The 14,406-nt window shown below is 52.2% G+C and overlaps 1 protein-coding gene across 1 annotated transcript in view; it reads right to left on the bottom strand.

The window, feature by feature from the left end:
* LOC140381553 (neurocan core protein-like) overlaps nucleotides 1-14,406 on the bottom strand; it is a 133,968-nt gene that overhangs the window by 19,847 nt on the left and 99,715 nt on the right. The window contains exons 4-9 of the mRNA XM_072465618.1: nucleotides 12,851-13,025; nucleotides 12,559-12,686; nucleotides 8,557-8,722; nucleotides 8,083-8,210; nucleotides 2,087-2,308; nucleotides 1,759-1,930 (exon numbers count right to left, since the gene is read on the bottom strand). Of these exons, the coding sequence (XP_072321719.1) occupies nucleotides 1,759-1,930; nucleotides 2,087-2,308; nucleotides 8,083-8,210; nucleotides 8,557-8,722; nucleotides 12,559-12,686; nucleotides 12,851-13,025 (991 nt within the window). The remainder of the gene's footprint in view (nucleotides 1-1,758; nucleotides 1,931-2,086; nucleotides 2,309-8,082; nucleotides 8,211-8,556; nucleotides 8,723-12,558; nucleotides 12,687-12,850; nucleotides 13,026-14,406) is intronic.

The raw sequence follows: 14,406 nt of genomic DNA on the forward strand, positions 1-14,406 counted from the left end.
TGGTGACAGGCGTCTCTGTGATGGACACATGTCTTTTAGGTTGATTCTTTCCCATGAGGGACGTCCGTAGACGTCAGCGCACTATCTGCCTCTGCCACGTCTGTGCTGAGCGTGTGGACCTATGACCACCACTCTCTGGGCCACGCCTTTTGGACACAGTCTCAGCTTGACCAGTGGGTGCACCAGGCTCTTCTTTACAGTGTGTGTTCTGACCCTCTCCCCAGACACCTCCTCTGAGGCTTGGACACGGCACAACGGGCCATTGTGTCCAGCGCAATATTTATATGTCCAATTGTAATTGTGTCAAAATAGTAGTTTTATAATTGTAACGAGTTTCTCTAAAGAAAGATTTATATTTGAAGAAATGTGAAGTCAAAACAGTTTAAGACCTAAAAGAGCAGAACCTGTCTCACATCTTCAGAGAAGAATGTTCCAGATTTCAGCTGCATTAAACTGAAACAGTTTCCCCATGTTTAGTCCTGACTCTGGCACCAGCAGGAGGCCGCTCCATGTTTAGTCCTGACTCTGGCACCAGCAGGAGGCCGCTCCATGTTTAGTCCTGACTCTGGCACCAGCAGGAGGCCGCTCCATGTTTAGTCCTGACTCTGGCACCAGCAGGAGGCCGCTCCATGTTTAGTCCTGACTCTGGCACCAGCAGGAGGCCGCTCCATGTTTAGTCCTGACTCTGGCACCAGCAGGAGGCCGGTCCATGTTTAGTCCTGACTCTGGCACCAGCAGGAGGCCGGTCCATGTTTAGTCCTGACTCTGGCACCAGCAGGAGGCCGGTCCATGTTTAGTCCTGACTCTGGCACCAGCAGGAGGCCGCTCCATGTTTAGTCCTGACTCTGGCACCAGCAGGAGGCCGCTCCATGTTTAGTCCTGACTCTGGCACCAGCAGGAGGCCGGTCCACACACTGACCTGATGCAGTGACAGAGTGAATGGTCCAGATTCACCTGTGACAGTGAAACATAGATCTGACTCGTCTGCACATTTTCACTGCGTGTCATGTGACCTAACAGCAGCATGTAGAGGTTGAACAGAAGGGGACCCAGGACTGACCCTTGGGGCCCCCCACAGGTCAGGGGGTGTGGTCTGAGACACAAAGTACTTCCTGTCTTCCAGATAGGACCTTCACCAGTTTAGGGACAGAACACACTGTGAACACGATGAACTCCACAGCTGTTAACGGCGCTTTGACTTCTCAAACTGAGGAGTTCCTGACGGTCAGGACCCACCTGACGCCCTGGACCCACCTGACGCCCTGGACCCACCTGACGCCCTGGACCCACCTGACGCCCTGGACCCACCTGACGCCCTGGACCCACCTGACGCCCTGGACCCACCTGACGCCCTGGACCCACCTGACGCCCTGGACCCACCTGACGCCCTGGACCCACCTGACGGTCAGGACCCACCTGACGCCCTGGACCCACCTGACGGTCAGGACCCACCTGACGGTCAGGACCCACCTGACGCCCTGGACCCACCTGACGCCCTGGACCCACTTGACGGTCAGGACCCACCTGACGCCCTGGACCCACCTGACGGTCAGGACCCACCTGACGCCCTGGACCCACCTGACGGTCAGGACCCACCTGACGCCCTGGACCCACCTGACGCCCTGGACCCACCTGACGGTCAGGACCCACCTGACGGTCAGGACCCACCTGACGCCCTGGACCCACCTGACGGTCAGGACCCACCTGACGCCCTGGACCCACCTGACGGGCAGGACCCACCTGACGCCCTGGACCCACCTGACGGTCCGGTCCTGGACCCAGCCGGCGTCACACTGGTGCAGGCCGGTCTTGAAGGCAGCATGAAGTTCTGGTCCAGTCGAGATCCTGGCACCGGCTCTGACACAGGCCACCAGAGCCTCAGCAAAGGTCAAGGAGTATCTGACCCCTGGTCTGTACAAGAAGACCCAGCCTGAGGAGAGAAACCAGGTCTGAACCAGGACTAAACCAGGTCTAAAACAGGTCTAAACCAGGACTAAACCAGGTCTAAACCAGGTCTGAACCAGGACTAAACCAGGACTAAACCAGCTCGTTCTGTATGTTTCTGGTTTTATCCACAGGGTCTCACCTGTAGGGGGCAGAGTGAGGTCTGACTCAGGAGGCAGGATGATTGGTCGTGTGGAGCAGGGGGGCGGGGTCAGAAGTGGCTCCTGCATGCTGATTGGTTGCAGTGTCTCCGTCTCGCCCTGGCCCTCACTGTGAGCTGTTGTAGTTTCAGGGAAGAACAGCTGAGGGCGCTGTGTCACTGTGGAGACTGCTCCACTGCCCTCGCCCTCTGCCGCAGGACGCTCTGAAACACACACACAGGCGTCACCATGGCAACGGGACGCTCTGAAACACACACACAGGCGTCACCATGGCAACGGGACGCTCTGAAACACACACACAGGCGTCACCATGGCAACGGGACGCTCTGAAACACACACACAGGCGTCACCATGGCAACGGGACGCTCTGAAACACACACACAGGCGTCACCATGGCAACGGGACGCTCTGAAACACACACACACAGGCGTCACCATGGCAACGGGACGCTCTGAAACACACACACAGGCGTCACCATGGCAACGGGACGCTCTGAAACACACACACAGGCGTCACCATGGCAACGGGACGCTCTGAAACACACACACAGGCGTCACCATGGCAACGGGACGCTCTGAAACACACACACAGGCGTCACCATGGCAACGGGACGCTCTGAACACACACACACAGGCGTCACCATGGCAACGGGACGCTCTGAAACACACACACAGGCGTCACCATGGCAACGGGACGCTCTGAACACACACACACAGGCGTCACCATGGCAACGGGACGCTCTGAAACACACACACAGGCGTCACCATGGCAACGGGACGCTCTGAAACACTCGTTACGGTGGCAACTTTGGCCCTGAGTTTCGGTTCGTCTGGTAAGATTTGAATGGAGCGATCCACTGTGTTTTTCCCATTCACAGGTCTGAGGTGACACTGCCACCTGGAGGACAAACGCTGCATGTCCACTGTGTCTACTGCCACCTGGAGGACAAACGCTGCATGTCCACTGTGTCTACTGCCACCTGGAGGACAAACGCTGCATGTCCACTGTGTCTACTGCCACCTGGAGGACAAACGCTGCATGTCCACTGTGTCTACTGCCACCTGGAGGACAAACGCTGCATGTCCACTGTGTCTACTGCCACCTGGAGGACAAACGCTGCATGTCCACTGTGTCTACTGCCACCTGGAGGACAAACGCTGCATGTCCACTGTGTCTACTGCCACCTGGAGGACAAACGCTGCATGTCCACTGTGTCTACTGCCACCTGGAGGACAAACGCTGCATGTCCACTGTGTCTACTGCCACCTGGAGGACAAACGCTGCATGTCCACTGTGTCTACTGCCACCTGGAGGACAAACGCTGCATGTCCACTGTGTCTACTGCCACCTGGAGGACAAACGCTGCATGTCCACTGTGTCTACTGCCACCTGGAGGACAAACGCTGCATGTCCACTGTGTCTACTGCCACCTGGAGGACAAACGCTGCATGTCCACTGTGTCTACTGCCACCTGGAGGACAAACGCTGCATGTCCACTGTGTCTACTGCCACCTGGAGGACAAACGCTGCATGTCCACTGTGTCTACTGCCACCTGGAGGACAAACGCTGCATGTCCACTGTGTCTACTGCCACCTGGAGGACAAACGCTGCATGTCCACTGTGTCTACTGCCACCTGGAGGACAAACGCTGCATGTCCACTGTGTCTACTGCCACCTGGAGGACAAACGCTGCATGTCCACTGTGTCTACTGCCACCTGGAGGACAAACGCTGCATGTCCACTGTGTCTACTGCCACCTGGAGGACAAACGCTGCATGTCCACTGTGTCTACTGCCACCTGGAGGACAAACGCTGCATGTCCACTGTGTCTACTGCCACCTGGAGGACAAACGCTGCATGTCCACTGTGTCTACTGCCACCTGGAGGACAAACGCTGCATGTCCACTGTGTCTACTGCCACCTGGAGGACAAACGCTGCATGTCCACTGTGTCTACTGCCACCTGGAGGACAAACGCTGCATGTCCACTGTGTCTACTGCCACCTGGAGGACAAACGCTGCATGTCCACTGTGTCTACTGCCACCTGGAGGACAAACGCTGCATGTCCACTGTGTCTACTGCCACCTGGAGGACAAACGCTGCATGTCCACTGTGTCTACTGCCACCTGGAGGACAAACGCTGCATGTCCACTGTGTCTACTGCCACCTGGAGGACAAACGCTGCATGTCCACTGTGTCTACTGCCACCTGGAGGACAAACGCTGCATGTCCACTGTGTCTACTGCCACCTGGAGGACAAACGCTGCATGTCCACTGTGTCTACTGCCACCTGGAGGACAAACGCTGCATGTCCACTGTGTCTACTGCCACCTGGAGGACAAACGCTGCATGTCCACTGTGTCTACTGCCACCTGGAGGACAAACGCTGCATGTCCACTGTGTCTACTGCCACCTGGAGGACAAACGCTGCATGTCCACTGTGTCTACTGCCACCTGGAGGACAAACGCTGCATGTCCACTGTGTCTACTGCCACCTGGAGGACAAACGCTGCATGTCCACTGTGTCTACTGCCACCTGGAGGACAAACGCTGCATGTCCACTGTGTCTACTGCCACCTGGAGGACAAACGCTGCATGTCCACTGTGTCTACTGCCACCTGGAGGACAAACGCTGCATGTCCACTGTGTCTACTGCCACCTGGAGGACAAACGCTGCATGTCCACTGTGTCTACTGCCACCTGGAGGACAAACGCTGCATGTCCACTGTGTCTACTGCCACCTGGAGGACAAACGCTGCATGTCCACTGTGTCTACTGCCACCTGGAGGACAAACGCTGCATGTCCACTGTGTCTACTGCCACCTGGAGGACAAACGCTGCATGTCCACTGTGTCTACTGCCACCTGGAGGACAAACGCTGCATGTCCACTGTGTCTACTGCCACCTGGAGGACAAACGCTGCATGTCCACTGTGTCTACTGCCACCTGGAGGACAAACGCTGCATGTCCACTGTGTCTACTGCCACCTGGAGGACAAACGCTGCATGTCCACTGTGTCTACTGCCACCTGGAGGACAAACGCTGCATGTCCACTGTGTCTACTGCCACCTGGAGGACAAACGCTGCATGTCCACTGTGTCTACTGCCACCTGGAGGACAAACGCTGCATGTCCACTGTGTCTACTGCCACCTGGAGGACAAACGCTGCATGTCCACTGTGTCTACTGCCACCTGGAGGACAAACGCTGCATGTCCACTGTGTCTACTGCCACCTGGAGGACAAACGCTGCATGTCCACTGTGTCTACTGCCACCTGGAGGACAAACGCTGCATGTCCACTGTGTCTACTGCCACCTGGAGGACAAACGCTGCATGTCCACTGTGTCTACTGCCACCTGGAGGACAAACGCTGCATGTCCACTGTGTCTACTGCCACCTGGAGGACAAACGCTGCATGTCCACTGTGTCTACTGCCACCTGGAGGACAAACGCTGCATGTCCACTGTGTCTACTGCCACCTGGAGGACAAACGCTGCATGTCCACTGTGTCTACTGCCACCTGGAGGACAAACGCTGCATGTCCACTGTGTCTACTGCCACCTGGAGGACAAACGCTGCATGTCCACTGTGTCTACTGCCACCTGGAGGACAAACGCTGCATGTCCACTGTGTCTACTGCCACCTGGAGGACAAACGCTGCATGTCCACTGTGTCTACTGCCACCTGGAGGACAAACGCTGCATGTCCACTGTGTCTACTGCCACCTGGAGGACAAACGCTGCATGTCCACTGTGTCTACTGCCACCTGGAGGACAAACGCTGCATGTCCACTGTGTCTACTGCCACCTGGAGGACAAACGCTGCATGTCCACTGTGTCTACTGCCACCTGGAGGACAAACGCTGCATGTCCACTGTGTCTACTGCCACCTGGAGGACAAACGCTGCATGTCCACTGTGTCTACTGCCACCTGGAGGACAAACGCTGCATGTCCACTGTGTCTACTGCCACCTGGAGGACAAACGCTGCATGTCCACTGTGTCTACTGCCACCTGGAGGACAAACGCTGCATGTCCACTGTGTCTACTGCCACCTGGAGGACAAACGCTGCATGTCCACTGTGTCTACTGCCACCTGGAGGACAAACGCTGCATGTCCACTGTGTCTACTGCCACCTGGAGGACAAACGCTGCATGTCCACTGTGTCTACTGCCACCTGGAGGACAAACGCTGCATGTCCACTGTGTCTACTGCCACCTGGAGGACAAACGCTGCATGTCCACTGTGTCTACTGCCACCTGGAGGACAAACGCTGCATGTCCACTGTGTCTACTGCCACCTGGAGGACAAACGCTGCATGTCCACTGTGTCTACTGCCACCTGGAGGACAAACGCTGCATGTCCACTGTGTCTACTGCCACCTGGAGGACAAACGCTGCATGTCCACTGTGTCTACTGCCACCTGGAGGACAAACGCTGCATGTCCACTGTGTCTACTGCCACCTGGAGGACAAACGCTGCATGTCCACTGTGTCTACTGCCACCTGGAGGACAAACGCTGCATGTCCACTGTGTCTACTGCCACCTGGAGGACAAACGCTGCATGTCCACTGTGTCTACTGCCACCTGGAGGACAAACGCTGCATGTCCACTGTGTCTACTGCCACCTGGAGGACAAACGCTGCATGTCCACTGTGTCTACTGCCACCTGGAGGACAAACGCTGCATGTCCACTGTGTCTACTGCCACCTGGAGGACAAACGCTGCATGTCCACTGTGGGCTGTTTTTAAACAAAGGTGTTTTGGCTTCTAGTCAATCTTCACTAAAAATCTGCTTAGTTTCCTCCTTTGAGTCCGTTTCTGACTCACAAAATCCTCACCAACAAAAACTCACGTAGTCCGTGGTGCGTTTATTTCTTTTATTTTGCACAATCAAAAAGATGCTGCGATGTTCTGCGATGTGCGCATGTGCGGGACGTGCGCATGTGCGGGACGTGCGCATGTGCGGGACGTGCGCATGTGCGGGACGTGCGCATGTGCGGGACGTGCGCATGTGCGGGACGTGCGCGGTCAAAGACCGTGTCGGTCGCCCTCTGACTTTCATCTCGACCCGTCTCACCTGTTCCCCTTTGACCAATTAAGTTTGGCCTACTTCTCTGGCCCCGCCCTCTCCCACTCTGGCCCCGCCCTCTCCCGCTCTGGCCCCGCCCTCTCCCGCTCTGGCCCCGCCCTCTCCCACTCTGGCCCCGCCCTCTCCCGCTCCAGACTGAAGCATGACATTAATTATACATTTAACTTAAGGATTAGACTTTGTAAATAATTAGAACATTAGGAATTTATACTAAAGATTCAGATTATAATTACATTAATTTAATACTTATTTAGACTTAAACAAAAAATTACTTTTCTTAATCAATTCCATTATTGCTCTAACAAAAGGATTCTTTCTCTGTCACGTCCCCAAAGACACCGTTAGTCCACAAATGTGTCCCTGTGGTCAGGACTTAGCTGTCTTAGGTCATTAGCAGCTGGCTAATGCTAACCCAAATATAATCCTGGTCTAATCCCGGCCTATACCCGGCCTATACCCGGTCTAATCCCGGTCTAAACCCGGTCTAATCCCGGTCTAAACCCGGTCTAATCCCGGTCTAATCCCGGTCTAAACCCGGTCTAAACCCGGTCTAAACCCGGTCTAAACCCGGTCTAATCCCGGTCTAATCCCGGTCTAAACCCGGTCTAAACCCGGTCTAAACCCGGTCTAATCCCGGTCTAAACCCGGTCTAAACCCGGTCTAAACCCGGTCTAATCCCGGTCTAAACCCGGTCTAAACCCGGTCTAATCCCGGTCTAATCCCGGTCTAAACCCGGTCTAATCCCGGTCTAAACCCGGTCTAAACCCGGTCTAAACCCGGTCTAAACCCGGTCTAAACCCGGTCTAAACCCGGTCTAAACCCCGTCTAAACCCGGTCTAAACCCCGTCTAAACCCCGTCTAAACCCCGTCTAAACCCCGTCTCACCTGTGTAGCAGAAGGCCTGGTAGCGTGAGTCAGGCAGAGGGAACCCGGTCTGGTCCAGGTTTCGGTGCACGGTCCGAACCCCGAGGAGGCCCCCACCACACTGAGGTCTGCGGAACCGGACCGGGTACCTGTGGAAACAAGTCCTGGTTCAGGTCTGGTTCTCTGACCCCTGACCCCTGACCCCTGACCCCTGACCTGGACCAGGGGGTTTCAGAATGAATTTAAGCTAAAGGTGAAAAGCATTAAAGGGAGATCCACAGAGTGACGACACCAGGACAGACCACATGGTTTAAGCGTCTCATGGTCTCTTCATGAAACCATCGTCTTCTGGAGTGGCTTGGGCGTGGCTGCTCAGGCCACGCCTCCTGAGCCGCAGAAGCTTGAAGTGGACAGAACGTGCAGTTTGTCCATCATTGTCTGAGGGACACTTTGAGCCTGAACATGAAGTTGCACCAAAGTAAAGGAAATACAAACCTGACGCTGCCGTCGCTGAGCCAACCAGGACGACAGGAGTCGAGACCCCAGGACCAGGCCAGAGCCAGCTCCCCCACCGAGGCCAGACGAGACCCCCGAGCCTCACAGGCCGACTGCGCCCCAGCCAGAGTGAAGCGGAGCGGGGCCACGAGCGGGACCACACGCCCTGAGGAGAGACCGGGTCAGAACCAGGACTAAACCAGGACTAAACCAGGTCTAAACCAGGTCCAAACCAGGTCTAAACCAGGACTAAACCAGGTCTAAACCAGGTCTAAACCAGGACTAAACCAGGTCTAAACCAGGTCTAAACCAGGTCTAAACCAGGACTAAACCAGGTCTAAACCAGGACTAAACCAGGTCTAAACCAGGTCTAAACCAGGTCTAAACCAGGACTAAACCAGGTCTAAACCAGGACTAAACCAGGTCTAAACCAGGTCCAAACCAGGTCTAAACCAGGTCTAAACCAGGACTAAACCAGGTCTAAACCAGGTCTAAACCAGGTCTAAACCAGGTCTAAACCAGGTCTAAACCAGGACTAAACCAGGTCTAAACCAGGACTAAACCAGGTCTAAACCAGGACTAAACCAGGTCTAAACCAGGTCCAAACCAGGACTAAACCAGGACTAAACCAGGACTAAACCAGGTCTAAACCAGGTCTAAACCAGGTCTAAACCAGGACTAAACCAGGTCTAAACCAGGTCTAAACCAGGTCTAAACCAGGTCTAAACCAGGTCTAAACCAGGACTAAACCAGGACTAAACCAGGACTAAACCAGGACTAAACCAGGTCTAAACCAGGACTAAACCAGGTCCAAACCAGGACTAAACCAGGACTAAACCAGGACTAAACCAGGTCTAAACCAGGTCTAAACCAGGTCCAAACCAGGACTAAACCAGGACTAAACCAGGTCTAAACCAGGTCCAAACCAGGTCTAAACCAGGTCTAAACCAGGTCTAAACCAGGTCCAAACCAGGACTAAACCAGGACTAAACCAGGTCTAAACCAGGACTAAACCAGGACTAAACCAGGTCTAAACCAGAACTAAACCAGGTCTAAACCAGGACTAAACCAGGACTAAACCAGGTCTAAACCAGGACTAAACCAGGACTAAACCAGGACTAAACCAGGACTAAACCAGGACTAAACCAGGTCTAAACCAGGACTAAACCAGGTCCAAACCAGGACTAAACCAGGACTAAACCAGGTCTAAACCAGGACTAAACCAGGACTAAACCAGGTCTAAACCAGGACTAAACCAGGTCTAAACCAGGTCTAAACCAGGTCTAAACCAGGTCCAAACCAGGACTAAACCAGGACTAAACCAGGTCTAAACCAGGACTAAACCAGGACTAAACCAGGTCTAAACCAGGACTAAACCAGGTCTAAACCAGGACTAAACCAGGTCTAAACCAGGACTAAACCAGGACTAAACCAGGTCTAAACCAGGACTAAACCAGGTCTAAACCAGGTCTAAACCAGGACTAAACCAGGTCTAAACCAGGACTAAACCAGGACTAAACCAGGACTAAACCAGGACTAAACCAGGTCTAAACCAGGACTAAACCAGGTCTAAACCAGGTCTAAACCAGGACTAAACCAGGTCTAAACCAGGACTAAACCAGGTCTAAACCAGGACTAAACCAGGTCTAAACCAGGTCTAAACCAGGTCCAAACCAGGACTAAACCAGGACTAAACCAGGTCTAAACCAGGTCCAAACCAGGTCTAAACCAGGTCTAAACCAGGTCTAAACCAGGTCCAAACCAGGACTAAACCAGGACTAAACCAGGTCTAAACCAGGACTAAACCAGGACTAAACCAGGTCTAAACCAGGACTAAACCAGGTCTAAACCAGGTCTAAACCAGGTCCAAACCAGGACTAAACCAGGACTAAACCAGGTCTAAACCAGGACTAAACCAGGTCTAAACCAGGTCTAAACCAGGACTAAACCAGGTCTAAACCAGGTCTAAACCAGGACTAAACCAGGTCTAAACCAGGTCTAAACCAGGTCCAAACCAGGACTAAACCAGGACTAAACCAGGTCTAAACCAGGTCTAAACCAGGTCTAAACCAGGTCCAAACCAGGACTAAACCAGGACTAAACCAGGTCTAAACCAGGACTAAACCAGGACTAAACCAGGTCTAAACCAGGACTAAACCAGGTCTAAACCAGGACTAAACCAGGTCTAAACCAGGACTAAACCAGGACTAAACCAGGTCTAAACCAGGACTAAACCAGGACTAAACCAGGACTAAACCAGGACTAAACCAGGACTAAACCAGGACTAAACCAGGTCTAAACCAGGACTAAACCAGGACTAAACCAGGTCTAAACCAGGACTAAACCAGGACTAAACCAGGTCTAAACCAGGACTAAACCAGGACTAAACCAGGACTAAACCAGGACTTAACCAGGTCTAAACCAGGTCTAAACCAGGTCTAAACCAGGTCCAAACCAGGACTAAACCAGGACTAAACCAGGTCTAAACCAGGTCCAAACCAGGTCCAAACCAGGTCTAAACCAGGTCTAAACCAGGTCCAAACCAGGACTAAACCAGGACTAAACCAGGTCTAAACCAGGACTAAACCAGGACTAAACCAGGTCTAAACCAGGACTAAACCAGGTCTAAACCAGGACTAAACCAGGACTAAACCAGGTCTAAACCAGGACTAAACCAGGTCTAAACCAGGTCTAAACCAGGACTAAACCAGGTCTAAACCAGGTCTAAACCAGGTCCAAACCAGGACTAAACCAGGACTAAACCAGGTCTAAACCAGGTCCAAACCAGGTCTAAACCAGGTCTAAACCAGGTCTAAACCAGGTCCAAACCAGGACTAAACCAGGACTAAACCAGGTCTAAACCAGGACTAAACCAGGACTAAACCAGGTCTAAACCAGGACTAAACCAGGTCTAAACCAGGACTAAACCAGGACTAAACCAGGACTAAACCAGGACTAAACCAGGACTAAACCAGGACTAAACCAGGTCTAAACCAGGACTAAACCAGGTCTAAACCAGGTCTAAACCAGGACTAAACCAGGTCTAAACCAGGACTAAACCAGGACTAAACCAGGTCTAAACCAGGACTAAACCAGGACTAAACCAGGACTAAACCAGGACTAAACCAGGTCTAAACCAGGTCTAAACCAGGACTAAACCAGGACTAAACCAGGTCTAAACCAGGTCTAAACCAGGTCTAAACCAGGTCTAAACCAGGTCCAAACCAGGACTAAACCAGGTCTAAACCAGGTCTAAACCAGGTCCAAACCAGGACTAAACCAGGACTAAACCAGGTCTAAACCAGGACTAAACCAGGACTAAACCAGGTCTAAACCAGGACTAAACCAGGTCTAAACCAGGACTAAACCAGGACTAAACCAGGTCTAAACCAGGACTAAACCAGGACTAAACCAGGACTAAACCAGGACTAAACCAGGTCTAAACCAGGACTAAACCAGGTCTAAACCAGGTCTAAACCAGGACTAAACCAGGTCTAAACCAGGACTAAACCAGGACTAAACCAGGTCTAAACCCGGACTAAACCAGGACTAAACCAGGACTAAACCAGGACTAAACCAGGTCTAAACCAGGTCTAAACCAGGACTAAACCAGGACTAAACCAGGTCTAAACCAGGTCTAAACCAGGTCTAAACCAGGACTAAACCAGGACTAAACCAGGACTAAACCAGGACTAAACCAGGTCTAAACCAGGACTAAACCAGGACTAAACCAGGACTAAACCAGGACTAAACCAGGTCTAAACCAGGTCTAAACCAGGACTAAACCAGGACTAAACCAGGACTAAACCAGGACTAAACCAGGTCTAAACCAGGTCTAAACCAGGACTAAACCAGGTCTAAACCAGGACTAAACCAGGTCTAAACCAGGACTAAACCAGGTCTAAACCAGGTCTAAACCAGGACTAAACCAGGTCTAAACCAGGACTAAACCAGGTCTAAACCAGGACTAAACCAGGACTAAACCAGGTCTAAACCACGTACCGCTCATGGTGGAGGTGAAGCAGTACACGTCGTAGGTCTCGCTGGTCTCTCTCAGTCCATAAGTCCGGACTCCAGGAAGGTCCAGTTTGTCCCCAAAACACGGGTCCCTGGGCTGGTGGATGGGGTACCTGCACACAGACGTCCACAGGGGGCGCTATGTTGGTATTGGACATCTTTGCATTCGTGAGAACGGTTTGTTATGCAGCGATTAGAGGATATCAATGTTTCATTTATGTTCTGGCTCATGTTTAGTTTTTACACATTCAAAAACCTGACCGTTTGTGGAGATTACCTGACCGTTTGGTCGGAGAGCCAGCCGGCATCACACTGGTGGAATCCGTCCTCAAACTCGGCGTGCAGTTGCTCTGGAGAGGCGATGGTGGCGCTGTTCTCAGAGCAGACGATCTGAGCCTGGTCAAATGTCAAATTGTAGCGCCCTCCAGAGGCACGATAGTGGAAGACCACCCCTGAGACGAGCAAAGACATGACATGTAACGCTGAAAAACTCTGAGCGTTTTACATGTGACGTTGAGCGTTTTACCTGTGACGTTGAGCGTTTTACATGTGACGTTGAGCGTTTTACATGTGACGTTGAGCGTTTTACATGTGACGTTGAGCGTTTTACATGTGACGTTGAGCGTTTTACATGTGACGTTGAGCGTTTTACCTGTGACGTTGAGCGTTTTACATGTGACGTTGAGCGTTTTACATGTGACGTTGAGCGTTTTACATGTGACGTTGAGCGTTTTACCTGTGACGTTGAACGTTTTACATGTGACGAGCGTTTTACATGTGACGTTGAACGTTTTACCTGTGATGTTGAGCGTTTTACCTGTGACTTTGAGCGTTTTAGATGTAACGAGCGTTTTACCTGCGACGTTGAGCGTTTTACATGTGACGTTGAGCGTTTTACCTGTGACCTTGAGCGTTTTACATGTGACGTTGAGCGTTTTACATGTGACGTTGAGCGTTTTACCTGTGACGTTGACCGTTTTACCTGTGACCTTGAGCGTTTTACCTGTGACGTTGACCGTTTTACCTGTGACCTTGAGCGTTTTACATGTGACGTTGAGCGTTTTACCTGTGACGTTGAGCGTTTTACATGTGACGTTGAGCGTTTTACCTGTGACGTTGAGCGTTTTACATGTGACGTTGAGCGTTTTACCTGTGACGTTGAGCGTTTTACCTGTGACGTAGAGCGTTTTACATGTGACGAGCGTTTTACATGTGACGTTGAACGTTTTACCTGTGATGTTGAGCGTTTTACCTGTGACTTTGAGCGTTTTAGATGTAACGAGCGTTTTACCTGCGACGTTGAGCGTTTTACATGTGACGTTGAGCGTTTTACCTGTGACGTTGAGCGTTTTACCTGTGACGTAGAGCGTTTTACATGTGACGAGCGTTTTACATGTGACGTTGAACGTTTTACCTGTGATGTTGAGCGTTTTACCTGTGACTTTGAGCGTTTTAGATGTAACGAGCGTTTTACCTGCGACGTTGAGCGTTTTACATGTGACGTTGAGCGTTTTACCTGTGACGTTGACCGTTTTACATGTGACGAGCGTTTTACCTGTGACCTTGAGCGTTTTACATGTGACGTTGAGCGTTTTACCTGTGACGTTGAGCGTTTTACCTGTGACGTTGACCGTTTTACCTGTGACCTTGAGCGTTTTACCTGTGACGTTGACCGTTTTACCTGTGACGTTGAGCGTTTTACCTGTGACGTTGAGCGTTTTACATGTGACGTTGAGCGTTTTACCTGTCATGTTGAGCGTTTTACATGTGACGTTGAGCGTTTCACCTGTGACTTGAGCGTTTTACATGTGACGAGCGTTTTACATGTGACGT

The sequence above is a fragment of the Eucyclogobius newberryi genome, unplaced genomic scaffold (genome assembly GCF_026437365.1).
Source record: "Eucyclogobius newberryi isolate DKJ021-1_F unplaced genomic scaffold, fEucNew1.0.hap1 SCAF_5, whole genome shotgun sequence".
Classification (NCBI taxonomy): domain Eukaryota; kingdom Metazoa; phylum Chordata; class Actinopteri; order Gobiiformes; family Gobiidae; genus Eucyclogobius; species Eucyclogobius newberryi.